The 18,309-nt window shown below is 38.9% G+C and overlaps 1 protein-coding gene across 2 annotated transcripts in view; it reads right to left on the bottom strand.

Moving 5' to 3' along the window:
• Nucleotides 1–15,262, bottom strand: part of LOC134218026 (facilitated trehalose transporter Tret1-like) — a 48,004-nt gene extending 32,742 nt beyond the window's left edge. Inside the window, exons 1-3 of one of the 2 annotated variants that reach the window (XM_062696903.1) lie at nt 14,882–15,262; nt 12,855–13,505; nt 5,102–5,370 (exon numbers count right to left, since the gene is read on the bottom strand). In XM_062696903.1, the coding sequence (XP_062552887.1) occupies nt 5,102–5,370; nt 12,855–12,862 (277 nt within the window). In that variant the 5' untranslated portion in view covers nt 12,863–13,505; nt 14,882–15,262. Of the gene's footprint in view, nt 1–5,101; nt 5,371–12,854; nt 13,506–14,506; nt 14,766–14,881 lie in introns of those variants that run through there. The other variant, XM_062696904.1, reaches the window with a different exon arrangement.
• Between the last annotated feature and the right edge of the window lie 3,047 nt (nt 15,263–18,309).

Consider the following 18,309-nt stretch of genomic DNA (forward strand, 5'->3'; position numbering starts at 1 on the left):
GCTAGAGGAACTTCTAGATGAATTTATTGAAGAACTACAGGAATAATTTCCGGAGGAAATCTTGGAGGAACTCTCGTAAGAACTTCTGGATGAATTCCAGGACAAACTCCTGGAAGAATTCTTGAAGGACCTCCCGGAGGAGCTCCCAGAGAAATTTTCCGAGGAACTTCTGAAGGAATTTGTAGATAAATTCCCAAAGAAAGCCTTAATGAACTCCTGAAAGAAAGTCTGAATGAATTTCCGGAGGAACTACTCGTGGAACTCCCGGAGAAATTTTCAGAGGAACAGCCGATGGAATACCCGGAGTTGAATTTCTAGAGGAACTTCCGAAATCCCATTTTCCTTGAAATTCCTGCCAAATATCCTCAAAGAATCCCCTGTGAAGTTCCTGGAGAGATTACTAGAGGAACTTTTGGAAAAACTCCTGGGGGAGCTCCCGGAGGAACTTCCACAAGCACTTCCAGAGGAATTCTCACAAGGTAGTACTGAAATAATTATTGGAGAAGTTCATGAAGGAATTTCTGGAGAAATATCAGAGGAGGAATTAATGCAGAAATTACCAGATGAAATCCAGAAAGTATTCCCAGATGAATTGCTGTTCTTTGTTTGTTCTGAAGAAATTCCTGCAAGAACTCTTGGGAGATATCCTGGAGGAACTCTAACATTAATTTCCGAATGAAATTCTGGAGTAAATTCCGAGTGAAGTCCGGAAGTGAAGTAAGAGAAGAATTTCCGGGGAAATACTTGGACGAATTCTTGGAGAAATTCCTAAAGAAATTTCTAGATGAATTCTTGAAAGATATTCTGAAATAATTGCGGAAAGAATTCCAAAATGTAATTCTAGAGGAATTCGCTATTGAATTTATAGAGGTATTCCCGGAAAAAGTTCTGGAAGCTATCCCGGAGGAATTTCAGGAAGAGTTCCTGGAGGAATGCCCGGAGCAGTTTCATATAGATTAGAAGATGAAATTATGAAGCAAAATCGGAGGATTTCTGTCATAAATTACTGATGAAACTTCTAGTGGAATTTTGGGAGGAAATTCCGTATGTATTCTTGGAGGAACTCTAGAATGCATTCCTGAAGGAAATGTTGCAGATTTTCCTGGAAGAATAGCCGAAGAAATGTCTAGCAGTAAAACTTGAAGGGAAGAAAAGAAACCTTCAAGAAACTACCACATGAATTTCCAAAAAAAAAAATAGTTGGGGGTTTCTAGATAAGGAGAAATTACATACAGGAGAAGGATTTTCAAACGATTTTCAGAGGAATTTGTGGATAACTTTTCGGATGAATTTAGAAGTTCCCAGGGGAGCTTCTAGAAGGATTTCTAGGAGAATTCTTGAGCCCGAAATGTTTCGGGTTGTTTTAAAATTTCATATAGTATGGATCCTGGATACCCTTATAAGTTTTTTTGGGAATCTTTTGAATTTCAAAAACCTATTTCTGAATATGATTGGATCGTAAAGTGCACATGTTTAAGCGAATTCATTTCAGTACCCGTTCAATATTTCCAACATTTAGGGGGGGGCGACGGCCCCCCCCTGCCCCCCTCTGGCTACGCCCATGGCAGTTTTCATGTGAAAACTTCTCACGTGAAAACAGTAGGCGAGTTGTCGCCGGCGACAACTTCTCAAATTTTGTACTCAAACGATAATAAACACAGAATTTTCATTCAATCATTAATCTTAACTAATAATAGCTAATTGTCAACAGTTCCGTTTTATCTTCTATTTGGCGTTATAGCTTCATGCTAGTAAGGAAAAAGAGTTCAAAAGAGAGAGTTCGATTTTCAAACGATTCTTAATCGCTGGCGAGTTTTAATCACTTGATAATTTAAAAGTAAAATCGCGGGTGAGTTTGATCATTCTCGATTTTTCGAAAATTTGATTTTTCCCAACCCTGAACAATGCTAATTATGTTTTTTCTGCACATAGTAAGCACACTCAGTGAGAAAATTATGTTGAGCTTCTTAGTGGAATGTCTTCACTTGTCATAAGACGAGTTTGAAAAATCCCATTTAATTCCACCACTTATTATTGGAATAAATGGAATGGAATTAAATGGGAAATTCGGACCGAAGTTGCTTCATATTTTGCTCTGACTGAACCTTTCAAAAATACAGAATTAAGTGAAACCTCGTCTACAGTTGTTCTTGTATCTCATATCATCCGAACATTTTTAGCATAGATTATTATTAGATGGATTAAAGCAGGGTGATGCACTCTCGAATCTACTGTTCAATATAGCGCTCGAGGGAGCGATTAGGAGAGCTGGCGTCCAAGCATTCTGACCGACGAAGAGCCATGATATAGCTGTCAGTAAGCTCTGTGTGGCCAAACTTCTAAATTAGGCACGTTTCAATGCAGTTGTCGACTCAAATGGTTGTTTCTCCAAGGATGCGGTGATCGCGTTGATCTGCCAACGGTAGAAGTGGTGTTATTTTTTAAATCCCTGCGTATTCCGCAGTGAAAAACCCCCTTGATGAGCTAATGAAGCGTTTCTTCCAAGGCGATATATCGTGCAGTGCTACCAGTACCAACATTCGGGAGGTGTACCAAAGAGGTTATGTAAACAGGCAAGCACAAGCTGGGGAGCAAAATATCAATACAAAATCCAAACGATTTCATAATTCTGTATCCAACAAGTGATCGGTCGGCAGAACAAAAGGAACCGAAGCGACAATCTATCCCTGTAGTTTATATGTTACATATTTTGGTGAACCTTCATCCTGTATATGAACCGTTTATTTGAGAAAACCTGTGACATTTTTTTCCAAAATGAGCAAAAATACTTATTCTGACAAAAAAAAAACAAAAAATGTTGTTCGGAAATGTATGACTTTTTTTTTCTCGTTTGTTTGAGTAACAACACATGTGCACGCTTTGCAGCACTACTTGCCGTTTCCGAACTGGAAGTGCCCCAGGACGTTGAGTTTTGCCTAAAATGAGATTGATCTGTATCGAAGAAATCGAAAGATTCCGTGCCAATTTGTTTAAACCAGTTTTTTTTGTGGTTTTCTCGAAATTGTGTTATATGCACTTGTGCAGATTCTCAAACAAATGTTTCATATATTTATATGTATTTACAGCTTTGAGTCGCCAAAAGTACGTTGATTTATGTTCTTTTAATGGTTTAATACAAGATACAATCGAATGTAAAAGGAAAGAAATGATTTCTATTATGAAGCCCGCAAAGTGTTAAATACAACTGAATGACTAAATGAATTGGTTAAAAAAAATATTCCAAATATAAATCTGACATCATGACACAAAGCCAAAAATGTTCCTATCATATTTTCGATCTTAAGTACACTCGTGTAGCTGATGTCAAGTAAACAAATAAAATTACTTCAGCTTCTTTTTTTTAATTCGGGTTCGACAGCAGAATATTCCAACTCAAATATGGGATATCAGTTATTTTGCACTTTTTCTACTGCGCTGTAAATGTTCGACATTATTAAATATTTAACTAGACAGTTCATAAATAGCTCGACACATTTCTTCCCCCAATTCTTCAGCTGGAAATAGAAAATATCCAATCCATATGTTAATCAGCTGAGCACGTTTAAAGGCCTGAAGTGAGAACAGCTGCTGATCGTTCATTTTCTCCGCAAAGTGCAGACGGCTGTTTGCGAACAGAGAAAAATATGATCGACAAAAACTTGTTCTCGTTCCATTGCCACGCGAACCACGCACGCTCACATTCGAGTGCGAAAGACTCGACCGCCCGCCATGCCACGGATATCATTTGGTTTGAAAGACAAGACAAGCGATGCGTAGGTATGATTTGCAAAACCGTTCGCGAATATACTTCAGGCCGGGTAAACAAATGTAATCAAACCCATTCAACAACAGTAATATCTGAATCTTGAGGAAGCGTCAGTCGGACAATCTGCTTCACTGTTGCTACGCGCCACTCATTGCCCAATCAAAGTTCACCAGGCGGTAGACCACGTCGTAGCCGGTTTTACTTGGATTGAATCTAAATTTAGCGTCCCCACTCGCAATCGTTTCCGATCGTTGCCATCAATCGATCGATCGAGACATGGCAGTACCTAGGAGCTGAAATCAGAATGATTAGCAGAATTTCGGTATCGGAAGAGGTACCCATGTGCAGTGCACTACAGTTGATGATGGGATGCGTCGCGACGGCTACTTGGATTTCACAGATTAGGTTTGCGTTATACAGCAGAAACTTGTTTACCAACAGATCTTGAAGGCGTTTCTTTCGGCAATGCGCTTGCGAAAACAAAACACGATAAAATTTGCGCTTCGCGGTTGACTGGGAAATGGTTAAAGTGGACTCGATGAAATGAGATAAGTCACACATACCAGTTTCGGCCAGTTGGGGAAGTTCTTCGTAAACACGCTTGTTGACGGATTTGTTTTGCGGAGAGCATTTACCCTGTGCTAAGAGCAACGATCCAATTCAGACACGTTTCATGTTCATGATTACAGTTTGTATTTAGGTTACTGTGATTAATGTCGACGGATGCAGGCTTTTGTTTTGCGAATTTGATGCAGGGTGCCGCTTGAAATTTGTATCAAAAACTGATTATATATTAAAAATTATGATTTGCGGAGATTTTTGTGTCAATTCAATTGTTTAGTACATAACTTTTAAATCAATTTATATTTGTCAATATGATGATTCTATTGGAAATTTGGATGGCTTTGGGTAACCAGAATCAAAACACAGATGGTAACAACGTGGTCCACTAATAAGTTGCACCCCAGCCAAACTGAGACTCTAAAATTGCATAAATTTACACATGTGCGACCGCATGGTGAATAACCGGGTCATGTTCTCTTTGTTACGGAAACCCAAATGACACCCGCCGAAAACTTCGAACACGGGTTGGTAGAGCAGAGTATTCGATCACAAACTTGCTTTGCTCGCTTGGATCATCAGATTGCATACATCGCATGCACCAGCTGGGAAAGGGGAGCTATATTTATCGATTTTGTTTGGACGAAGACCCGAGCTGTTTACCAACGGTTCGATTTGTGGACTTTATGCAGTGAAGCCAACGGAAATTTGTTAAGGCTGGTCAGTTGTCCGCTCTTCGTTGTTCGACGATTACGAAAGAAAGTGGCTACTTACCGACCCACGATGCTTGGCTTTCGTCCACTGGGATCAGCGTGTCCGGGGCGTGCAGTTGCGGAATGACAACGGCCGAGAAGCCGAAGATCAAGCCAGTGTTGATGGTTCCAATGTTGGCAATGAAGGCGGCGATCACCTGGCGCATGGCTTTGCCCCGTTCGCTTTTGTCTGGTTGGCCTTCGAGATTCGGCAGCGTAACGGCACCCTTTTCGTTGGTGGTTATAATCTTGGGTACTGGGCCCTTTTCTACGAGGGCTGCATTTTCCATTCTGTTGATCCATAATGGAGAAAAGGGAGATGGTTAGTATATGTGTTTGTCACTGTGTTATTAATTATTGCCTATTTTGATAGAAATATATTTTTTACCATTTTGACCACATTTGTAGACAACCTCAAAGTTTAGGTCAAAATATAGAGAAAAGACATTTACGCAAGCACAAATTTATTTCGAAGCTCTGCATAAAATTATAATAAATACGCCTATGCCGTGATGCCTAAGTGCTGAATAAAATGCAAATTGAATACTCTTACTCTTTCTCTCGTATGCGAAACTAAACAAGTATAGCTCAAATTTAACATTGGTCAACAGAGTTTAAAAAATAAAACGAGCCGTAAAATAATTATATATCTTTGCGCGTAAAAAAAAAATCGCTTACTAAATGTTCACTTGTTATAAGGTGGCGAGTAAAGACATTCCACTTAAAAGCTCTGAATAATTTTCTTAACAAAACGAAGCATTAATTGTCATACCTAACTCAAACTTGAACCAAAATTGTCACCTACACTGTCGTAATCTGAAAAAGTGACGTATACGCCATTTTCCAAAAATGGTGTTAACGAGACTCATCGAGCTCTTTAACAGAAAAATGGAAAACATGCATGTTGTAAAATGGCTGTTACGTTACTTTTCAAGATTACGGCAGTACATCATCCTTTTAAATATTGTTAATTCGGTCAACCGAATTGTTGCTTAACTTTTCAATAGAACCTAAATGACATTTTTTAATTATTTAATTTTAATATTGCAATCTACAGAACAATATAATAGCTTTTGATTGCAGTATTCAAATTAATTCATGAAAAATATGCTACAATTTAGGTCCTTTTAAAAAGTTAAGCGAAAATTCACAGCTCAATTGGTCTCTGGAAATCATCTCCAGTAGGCGAAAGATTCCTTTGAACCAACAGCTCGCACCCGTGGAAGGAAATTTCGGAAGTCAAAACCTTGTTCGGCGACAACAACGCTAGTGTAGGAGGGATGAAATGTACAGACCGGTGTGGTGATCGGGCTGAACAATCTGCATACTGTATCGATAGACAACAGCCCACGACGCATAAACTTTGTAGCCTTCCGCGGAATACTACTCCTACTGCACGTTCGTGCACGTGCATATATAGCTACTTCTTATGCACGAACACAGATTTCCGGATAAAGTGACATCGTTGATCAAGGCGACGATGGATTGCGATGTGCGTAGCTCGAGTTTCAGGGACATTCTCGAGTCCCTTCGAAACGCGTAGAGGGTTACGGTAAGGTGATGGCATTTCATGCCTGTTCTTCAACATCGCTTTGGGAGGAGTATTACGAAGGTCAGCAATTGACACGAGTGGTACAATTTTCACGAAGACATTGATATTATGGCAAGTAGCTGAGAAGATGCATGAAGCCTACATCAGACCGAAGATGGCAGCAAGCGGGTCGGACTAGTCACCAGCACGTCGAAGACGAAGTACAGAATAGGGCTTAAAAAGAAAACAACGTTAGCCATCCCCCACAAGTTTGTATCGAGGTGGTTGAAAAATTCGTGTACTTGGTTTCACTGGTGACCTCCAATAATGATACCAGCAAAGAATTTCGGAGACGCATCATGGCAGGAAATCGTACGTACTTTGGACTCCGCAAAACGCTCCGAACAACTAGAGTTCGCCGCCGTTCCAAACTGATTTTGTAGTCATTACACCGGTAGGACTCTACGGATACCATTCCTAGACGATGCTCGTGGAGGACCGATGCGCACTTACGACGATTAACGGACCCTCTGAATAACTAATAATAATATTTGGCAGATGGCCAAGGGCGTACGCATTCAAGGTTTTATGTACAGACTTATTGAATTTTGGTCAATCCACTGTTGACAAAATCAAGAGCGCAAGGTTGTTGGTGTTCTTTGCTGGACGCAGATCGCGCGGTTATCGAAATGTCCGAGTCTGCTGTTCGGGTGAGAATATTAATAAGAAAATGAAGAAGAAAGGGAAACGGCAGCTCTTGGCTCTTCAAATTTCTACCTAAGCAATAAGGTAATTAGTTGTATAGGCAAATAAAGTAGGCAAATAAGATTAGATTAGGTACCATAGTATAAATAGTGTAAGCTGCGATTGTTTTCTTCAAGTCGAGTCAAGTACAAGACACTGAAGACGACCTCACAGTTGTGGACGAAATACGTATCTGCAAAGATAACAAAACTTAGTGGAGTTAAATAGAAAGTACTAAACTCGTCTTAGACGGTTGAAGAAAATGAAACCATTGTGTTCGTGTTTTGTATTGGACGCAAAACGCGGTAGTGCATGATTGGACACGTTTGTGTTAGGACACAGAATAATCATGAAATCCGGGGATGTGCGGTCGGTGAATAATTAAAGAATGCGTGTTCGTGTTTTCAAGAGTTACGCAGAACGATGAGATTGGAGAAAATGAGGACTTAGGTCGATGGTTGTGGCTGTATTTTGCGGTGGTAGGAGATGCAGTCAAACTAGTTACCGGCATTGATTTTTTAAGAACCGCATTGAAATTAGTTCTAGAACCGCGGGCTTTAGTTTTTCAATGGCTGGAAATTAGTTAAGTTAAGTGACCGTCGTGAAACGTGAAAGTGCCGTCTTCTGTATAAGCTTGTCTAAGACTTGAATCAGCAATTTCCGGATTTAGCACGACACGAGATTTGTTATAATATTAGTTATAATAAGTTATAATATTGTAAATTGCGGGAGTATGCATGATCTTGATTTGTTTTTTTGAATTCCAGCTGCTCATAGATTTAGATTTTTTTATAGGAATAACTAATATTTAGATAAGAAATAACAGCGGTTCTCAACTTTCCAACTTTTGCAACCTTTGCATAAATTGAGGTACCCACTATTTTTTGCTGTTTATGAAAATAAGCATAACTCATAAGATATATGAAAAATGTACCTAATGAGTGGATCTTCATAAAGTTAGCTGAAATTTTTATAAATCTGTGAAACTTCCAAAGTTAAAGTAAGTTTATACATCGAGCTTCCAACATAAATTTTATAACTATTTCTAAGGTGCTCTCTCTCTGGTTCCATTCTTTTTCGATTATTACAAAACTATACCATAATTTACTTCGGATTTCTTGACAGGAATCTAAACACAATAGCTTTGTCTAGCATGCTGAAGTGGAAATGAAGCAAAAAACGAAGAACTAGCCTATCCATTAGCGACAGAGAGCGTGAACAAAGAGTCTCTCTCAATCTAGATTTAAGGCTTCCGAGCCTCTTGAAACGAACCTTCCAAGCCCTTTGAAGGAAAGCTTCCAAGCCTCTTTAAAGACGGTTTTCGAGCTCCTTAAAAGGAGACTTCAGAGCATCTTGAAAGAACGCCTCTGAGCCTGAAAGTAGGCTTCCAAGAGCCTTCCGTGCATTTTGAAGAGAGGCTTCCTAGCCTATAGAAAGGAGACGTCCGAGCCTCTTGAAAGAATGCTTCCGAGCCCATTGAAAGAAGACACCCGAGCCTCTTGAAAGAAGGCTTCCGTGTCTTTTGAAGTATCTGAGTATCTTGAAAGGACGCTTCTGAGCCTCTAGAAAGTACGCTTCCAAGTCTCTTGAAAGAAGAATATCAAATCCTTTTAAAGGAAGGCTTTCGAGCCACTTGAAGGAGGCTTCCAAGTCTCTTGAAAGAAGAATTCCGAGCCTTTTAAAGGGAGGCTTCCAATCCTATTGAAAAGAGGCTTATGAACCTCTTGAAAAGAGGCCTCTGAGCCTCTTTAAATGAGCCTTCCGAACCTTTTGAAAGAGCCTTCAAAGCCTATCAAAAGAAGAAGAAAGAAAAAAAGAAGGCTTGAAAGAAGACATTTGGGCCTCTTAAAAAAGCCAAGCTTCTAAAAAGGAGACTTCCGAGCCTCTTGACAGAAGACTTCCGTGGCTCTTAAAAAGAGCCTTCCGAGCCTCTTTAAATAATGCTTCCGGGCCTATTGAAAGAAGACTTCCGCACCTCTTGAAAGAGGGCTTTCGGGCCTCCTGAAAGGAGGCTTCCTAACCTCTTGAAATGTGTCCTCCGAGCCTCTTGAAAAGAGTCCTCCGAGCTGCTTAGAGAGGCTTCCGGAAAGTGTAGAAGGATGCTTCCAATCTTCTTGCAATGAAACAACTGAGTTTTGCGGGAAAAAACACTCATGTCTCTCAAATGCCACTTCCGAACTGATAGATTTTAGTTCAGAAGCATATTTTTAACATATAATTCAAATTATTGTTTAAAACAGGTAGATTACATAGAATTTTTTTAAAAAATTTGCTCATTCGTTGTTTTGTCCTTTTGATTTTTTGTCCCACAGCCCTTTTCCATTGTTCTCGTTGTGGAGAAATCTTTTACTTATCTGCCGTAATCTGAAAAACTGACGTATGCGCCATTTTACCACGATTACCGATTACCATTTTTCTGTTAAAGAGTACGATGAGTACTACTCGTTAACATCATTTTTGGAAAATGGCGTATACGTCACTTTGCCAGATTACGGCAGTTATCATCTCTGTATACATTTACGATATGTAGCATACCATGAGAGACTCTTTTTTGCAAGCTATCATAATTAAGAACTGATTTGCAGAATTATACCCCATGATAAATTTCGTTTAAGAAGCTCCAAACGCGGGGGCACTGATTCTAATGATGCATTTCAACTTGTTTTACACAGCTGTGCGGTCCCAACACAAAATGAGCAAGAACAAAGCGTTTTATCACCACTTCTTGGTGGGGGCTTCAACCAGAAATTCGGATAAGAGAGGAATGTTTTGGTTAATAAGCTCGCATTTCAAGTAAGATTTTGTATGGTGGGAGCGCAAAAGCTAGCTTTGAAGAATAGACTTGTTTTCAAGGTTTGTAATAATTCGAAACAGTTTTTGCCTTTCTTTTATCATTGTTCATTATCTAATGAGAGCGATTTATGCAAATCCTGCCATGCATATTATAAACAAGACAAAGTTTTGAGGTAAAAATATACACAATTATTAAGACTGTGTGTTAATTAAAATTGTAGTTCATCCGCCATTACGCATTTTGTCCGAGGTACCCTGAGCCCGGCGAAGGTACCCTCAGGGGTACATGTACCCCTGGTTGAGAACCGCTGTGTTACAATGTAGCTGTCTAGTTATACAATTTGCATTTTTTTTTGTTCAGGATGAACCACTGCGTCCATTTCATTGAACTTTTGTAGTATACCCGTGTCATTTGTTTAGTGCATGTCTTTCTGCTCCATTTCTATTGAGAAGAAATGAAGTAGTCATTTTTTATTCATATATTTCTCAGGCTTAATGTAATGCCTCTTTAGATTAAGGTACCGCTATTTATACCCTTCGAAAAATGGCTTACACCAACTCTCAAAGGCGCGCCCCTCAATCAGTTTCGGCTCAACAATAAGTGGGATAATACTGATTTTGACCATGCATCGGTACTGAAGTTCAAACATATTTTTGCTTCTTCTTATGAGTTGCGAATTCGTTTTTGTATAGAGATCTGATTTCATTGCGTTTGGCATTTCCGAATCTCACCTTTACACAGAGCTCTAATCAGCCAGAGGGTTCAGCAGATCCACCAAATTCGTATCCGCTTCTTTCCTAATTAATCAGCGCTCTGGAGCTTGGAGATTCATGTCGTCGGCTTCGAAAACCAGCCTAAGGTTGAGTTACGTTTTTACAATTTACTCCATCCAAAAGGAGCAAAAAATGGGTCATCTAAAAGCAAATTATAGTCGTTCCATACTCTTCCGACCATCACTCATAAGTATTAACAAGAATAGTAAGAACTAGAGCACAGTGCGGTAGATCTTACTCCGTAATGCAACACGAAGAGTGTCTACCCAGCATTACAGGCTCCGTTAACTGCATGACTAATTGTTTCACCCCCCAGGCTATTCATCCTCTCAGCACGGGTCGCCTGACATCTTGGGATTCTGGGTTAGGGACGATATATTGTCAGCTTCAGTGTTGTACCGAGCCTGGCGATATGACCGGATTTACACCGTTACGCACTACTTCAGAGTATCCATATCCCAGCGTAACGGGACTAATTTGCAAATAGTATTCATTTATTGTTCCGAGCGTCGAGGGGGTTGCTCAATTAGTAAATTGCGACTGTAGATATAATAAATGATAACTTTTCTGTTGTTAAAGTAAGAAAAGAAAAAAATCAGTCTCCCTTCCCAAATGTTTCAACAATGGTAAGAATTTCAAATAAGAAATAAATAAACTCCAAATGCAGGGTATTGCGTATTGGGTGTATTGGGTATTCAGAAAACGCCCTGATAAGAATAATTGTCACATTAATAATAAATTTGATGTTACTGATGACGATGATATGTAAAGCATATGATAAGTATATAAACGTTTTAAATCCAATTTGTGCTACCCAGAAACGAATATCTCATTCTCATTTCTATACCCCTTGCAGGATAAACAGTATACGTGAAAAATTCCAAAGGAAGTAATTTTACAAAAAGTACACGCTTGTGAATCAAAATGTCGTTCAGTTCTACGCTAATTCTGTTATCAAATCTGATGTTCTGATTCATTGAAACATGATGAAATCTATTCTAAGATGACGTGTTCAATCCTCAGCAAGGATTTCTTCTTTAAATTGCACATTGGCTTTCTTTGATAAACAGTGCCAATTATAAGTGTACGAATATATATTTAGAATGGTTATATTTAATTAACAAGCAAATTTAAATTATTTATTTGGAAATCGAATAAAGCCACATGAAAAAATCGTGTTTGAAAAATAAAATAACATAATAGAAATCGCCACTTTTACTATTCGGTTCGCCATTGTTCGAAGACAACCCTATATACGAATTATCAAAATTATTCATACAAAATGATCACGAAGTGGAAGCATGGCTATTTCAAAAACCATGACCACGTGGTTTATGATGATCATGCTATCTTCAGAATTATAATTATTATACCTATACCTACTCTTCGTTCCCCAAAAGCATAAATTATTGCGCGTTAGACCTTGACTTTCTGCAAACAAGACCAACAAGTCGGGTTGCGCCCAAAAGTGTATCTCAAACTCATCTAAATTCATCGGTAGAGTATGTTGGGGTAGAAGTAACAAATAAAGATAACATAAATCGGTCGCTTTTTACGTGCCTTTTACTCGGATAGCATTTCACATGTTTTACGTGCATTAAGGTATTTATTCGTTTTTACGATTTTGCCTTGATAAACGCATTTCTTACGCGGTTTAAGGGATTTACGCAATTTGTTTTCAAGGTTTTGATTTACGCGGAACGTATCCCTCGCGTAAAAACCGACTTCAGTATAATATTTTGGTTTTGTCATGAGAGATGGTTTGTAAAATTCGTAAGTAACACATCGTAATTGCTTATTTGTTTGCTATTTCTGATATATTGGAAATTTAAATGTTTGCCCCAACGCACCCTATATATGCCAACCTATCAGCCAGCCGGCTTCTGCTTCAACCATGCCGTAAGTAAACCGATGAAGAAAACAAGCTACTCACCCCGTCATTTTATCGCTGTTTTTCTCCTATTTCAGCTGCTACTTTATTTACACTCTGCCTGTCCGGCTTGTGCGTGCTGTTCTAAGGCTCAGTTTGTCAGAACGATCAACAGCAGCAAGTCTCTACATCCAGTTTTGACACACTTTTGTTCACTGAGAGATGGGTTTGTTATAAACGAACGCGCTTCAATTTGCACTTTGCTTCTGTCTGTTGAGGTCTATTCACTTTCAGCACCAACAATCAGCATCAACAGTACTGGTACATATATTTGCACTCACTTCTTGGTTTGGACTTAGGTGGTACAATAAGATAAAAAAGCAATGAAAATATTTCCGATTTGTCACAAATGGTGCTTGCATGTATTAAAATATCACAGTTTGGGAAACTATCTACGGCTTCGAGGAACTACACACCCTTCTCTAGAGCAAATCTAAACTTTCTGAGAAGTTGCACCACGCAGATTGGCGAAAACCAAGGCCGGCCAGCGGGAAGAACACTGTCATCTTCTGTCGCCCGTTCGACGCCGCCTGAATTATGCCGCCGATGGTGGGGTTAATTGCAAACGATTGTCCCGGCAGGGCATCGACGACTATCCCTGTGCTTCAACGGCAGGAGACTGCGTCGTATCGCTTGTGGTGTGATGCCTCCTGCCTGTGTGTGGTTCGCGCGACATGGAAAGGAAAATTGATATAAAATGGAAAAGGGTTAATTAATTGGATCATCACTGGGTGCAAGAGTAGGGTTTATTGTGGTAGTTTATTTGTGTGAATGCACAGAATCGCAGCAAAATTCAAATTGAAAGTAATGTTTCTAATAAAGCTACTCTCGAGATGATCTTAAATAGACTTAAATAGATCTTTGATCTGTAGAATTTTATGGGCCCAGAATCATTACCATTTCAGTTGCTCGCTTCAACACCATGCAGATGCGCTTCTTAGTGTAACCGCCATCTCTTAAGAGATGTTCCGACATTACGTGGTTACTGCTTGTGTCAAGCTATTATATGTGGCCATTCCGTGAGCCCATAGAACTTATGTCCTTAACGTGGTAGAGTTTGAGTATGTAGAGCTTAAACATACAACACTAGAAAGGTCGTTTTTGTAGAAGATTGTCGAGTCTAGTACGAGACATTGAAGACTACGTTACTGTTGAGGTCGAAATGCGTATCCGTAAAGTTACAATCAAGTGGTGTAATGAAATTCAATTAAAAAAAAACCTCAGAATAGTTTTTATTTATCTTGGTCAGTATTCACTATTGAAAATTGAATACCTAGAAACTTGTGCTAAATAAAAAAAATCAAACATGAATTGAAACAGCTTTTTATGTTCCAGTTACTTGATGTGAGCACGGTTAATGATAGATTGAATCATTTTTCCATCATTCTGACTTCTAGGGTTTTTATTTATGTAAAGGGATTTTTAGAAAATTTTCCGCTTTATATAAAATCTGGCAATTGTTTCGATTCAAAATATTCCTGCTCTTGTTAGCAGCGAATAATGGTGCTGTTCTTCGCCTTATGGATTGACAATTCATACAACGTCATTTTTATTTCTGTATATTATTCGATCTGCCATTCCTTGAACCATGCAAATAAAAACACCTCCACCGCATTCGTCAATCCTCCTATCACTCACAATAAGTTTACATGTACCTAGATTTTAAGTCAACATGATCGTACAGAAGAATAACCAAACGTAATTGTGCTTTGCAGTCTTTGTTAGTCTTTTGTTTATTCCAACACAAGACTCGTTACGATGAAAGAAGCAGCATTTGATGAAATCCCTCTTCGTCACTAATAGTCAAGTGAACCACATTTACAGTCTACTTCAAGGCACATGTCAGCGATAACTTGCAGCTCGACGATTATATCACAATTTATTTTTCATTCGTACATACTATTGGCTTCAGGAGGCCATGTGCAAATACCGTTTGCCGTTCAACTATGCAAAAACAAACACAAACTATTAACCACACTATACACTAACTGGCCGAGCAACAGTTGATAAGAGGCGGTATGGATACTCACTTTCCGAGCTCAACCGAATTTCTCACTAAACAGTAAACAACCAGCACTTCCACCGCCAATGATGATGATCCCTGACTGGTGGGTGACTTCCTTGCAGCGGTTCGAAAGTTCCGTGTTGCTTGATCCCTGGCTGTAGATGGACTGGCGGTGGCTCGAGTCGTTCATCGGATGTCTATTGGCACTTCAAGAACGGATATGTTCGTCAATGTTCAAACACACGATTGTGGAAAAGTCTATTTGAGATAGTTCAGCTTTCTCTGACTGTCACTCCTTGTATGATAGATAGATCGGGTCTGCTCTATACTATCAGTAGCGAGGATAGTCACGATGGACGGACGAATGAAACTAAGCTGCGTTCCGTTTCAAACTAAATCGTTTCGGTTCACTTGCCCGGCTACTTAAATTGTCCGCTCATCTATCGCATCGAACACCATCTCGAGAACATGCGCTCCACCGATCCGATGCACGCTTTAAAATTCGCACACATGGCTGAATGAAGGTCGGAAAGAATGGAGTTTTTCCATTAGAAAAAAAAACTTTCCTAATCAATTGTAAGCTGTTGAAAATAATATTTTTTCAACACTAATATATTTCCGTAAATACTTGGGATTTAATTGCGATTTACGACAGTTTAATATACTGTCGTAAATCGCAATTTAGTTTATATTCCAAACTGTACATAATAAAATCGTTTTCGTCTTGTATTACTATATACGAAAAAGAAGATATGGGTAGATTCAAATCAAACTGACTAAATAATTTTATTATATTAAAATAGAAAAAAAGAACTACTATAAATCTTGAAGGTCGATTGTGTATGCATTTTTGGCACTTAAAGTTTCAAAGTGCTCGCGTTTTCGGGGAGACAACACTCGATTCAGAGGCGGCGCATCATTTTTGTTGATTTAGCTTTGCTGCGTCGCAGCATGCGTGAAATAATAAAAATTACAGTTGTGTGTTACTTCCGTATCAAGGGCACACCCTCGAAAACGCGAGCACTTGGAAACTTGGATTTCGTCAGGAGTGACCTTAACATTAACCGATTTACTTGCATTCAACAGGGATCGGCCGGATTGGACTATGGAATCAGAAGCCGTGGCTTGAATTTTTTCCGTCAATAATGACTATGCGTCCAATTTGGGAATCTCGAGCTCGTTCAGTAGCCGCTAGGTTGCGAAGGCCGACGGAGGTCCTTCGTAGCTTAGTTGGTTAAAAAGCACCAGTCTAGCGTACTGTAGGGTCATGGGTTCGAGTCCCATCGAAGGGAAAGTGGTTACCTCCAATACATTTTTCAAATCAATATCTCCCACATAACGTACATATTCACATATGAGTTTCCATAACATTGTAAACTATCATTCTTATTTAGTGGGGTCACCGTAAAACTTTATATTTTCTGGTTTGTTGATTTTTATCGGTGATGAAAAATACACAATTTCCGTTTTTTTTAAATAACGTTTCGGCTTACTCCACGTTTTTCAATATCTGATGATGGCTGAATGGAGTAACCCGAAACGTTATTAAAAAACGGATATTGTGTATTTTTCATCACCGATAAAAATCCAGCATTCTTATTTGCTATGTTAAATTTTTAGTAATTATTAATACGTTTCAATTGCCTCTGGCAGTTAGGATTTTTCTTCTGGTTTAATTGCACCATGTAGGAATTACAATGTTTCCAACTTAAACTAATCTTAACTAAACTTTGGCAAAAAACAATGTTTTGTCAATAACTCTGGAACGCAATGACCGATCGGGCCAATTTTCAATAGGAAACAACTAGGCCGCATTATGCGTAGATTGCAACCTATTGTGAGCAAATCGGATAATGCTAAGTACCAAAAAGTGTGTCTCACATTTTTGTATACACACACACATACAGACATCACCTAAATTCGTCGAACTGAGTCGATTGGTACATAACACTATGGGTCTCCGAGCCTTCTATAAAAAGTTCGGTATTGGAGTGATCCTATAGCCTTTACGTATACTTTGTATACGAGAAAGGCAAAAATAGACCTCAGGTTAAGAGTAGTGAAGAGTAAGAAATGAGAAGTGAATAATTGGAAGAAGGAAATGAGAACTAAGAAGTCAAAAGTGGGAAGAGAAAAGTGAACTGAGAACAGAAAACTTCTTTCTTCGTCCTTCTTTTTACTTTCTTTTTTCTTTTGCCTTCTTCTTTCTTCATTTTTATTCCTTCTTTTGTCTCCCTTCTTTCTGTTTTTCTCCTCCCTTCTTCCTTTTTGCTTCTTCCTTTTTCTTTCTTCCTTCTTCCTTTTTCTTTCTTCCTTTTTGCTTCTTCCTTATTCCATCTTCCTTCTTCCTTTTTCCTTCTTCCTGCTTCTTCATCCTTCTTCCGTCTTCTTCCTTCCTTCTTCCTCCTTTTTCCTTCCTTCTTCCTCCTTTTTCCTTCCTTCTTCCTTCTTATTTTTTCCTTCTTCCTTCCCTTCTTCCTTTTTTCCTTCTTACTTCTTCTTTTTTTTCTCCCTTCTACTTTATTCTTTCTTCATTCTTCTTTCTCCCTTCTTCCTTCTTTCTTCCTCTTTTCCTTCTTTCGTCTTCCTTCTTTCGTCTTCCTTCTTTCGTCTTTCTTGTCCCATCTTACTTCTTCCTTCTTCCTTCTGCTTTTTTTCTTTTTCATTCTTCCTTCTTCTTTATTCTTTTTTCCTTCTTCCTTCTTCTTTCTTCCTTCTTCTTTTTATCTTTTTCTTTCTTCCTTCTTCTTTTTTATTTTTCTTCCTTCTTTCTTCTTCCTTCGTATATCCTTCCTTCGTATTTCCTTCCTTCGTATTTCAACTATTCGGCCAAACGGCATTCGGCCAAATGGCATTCGGCCAAATGACATTCGGCCAAACGGCATTCGGCCAAATGACATTCGGCCAAACGGCATTCGGCCAAATGACCCTAAACCCCTAATCTATATCAAGGGTACAAGGAGCTAATCGTTGCAATAGAAGATTGCAACGATTTTTGTCTAAAATTGAAAATTATTTTGTTGGACATTTGTTGCAATGTCTCAATATTAGAAATTCTATGAAGGTCATTGGTACTATACCACGGAGGCAACTTCAGAGTCATTTTCAAAATTTTATTTTGAATCCTCTGGAGTGCCTTTTTTCTGGTATTGCAGCAACTAGTCCATATTGGCACAGCATACACCATGGCAGGTCTAAGACAAAGTTTTGATTTTCTGTTTATAAGTGGATATAGACACTTAATATATTTGTTACATTTGGCTTGAAGGCCTTCAATGTGATTTTTAAAAATTAATTTTTGGTCCAGCAGACGTCCTAAATATTTGGCTTCGCTAGACCAATTAATTGGAACCCCATTCATAGTGACAATATGTCTGCTAGAAGGTTTCAAATAAGAAGCTCTCGGCTTATGTGGGAAAATTATAAGCTGAGTTTTTGAAGCATACGGGCAAA

This window comes from Armigeres subalbatus, chromosome 2 (assembly GCF_024139115.2).
Source record: "Armigeres subalbatus isolate Guangzhou_Male chromosome 2, GZ_Asu_2, whole genome shotgun sequence".
Taxonomy (NCBI): Eukaryota; Metazoa; Arthropoda; class Insecta; order Diptera; family Culicidae; genus Armigeres; species Armigeres subalbatus.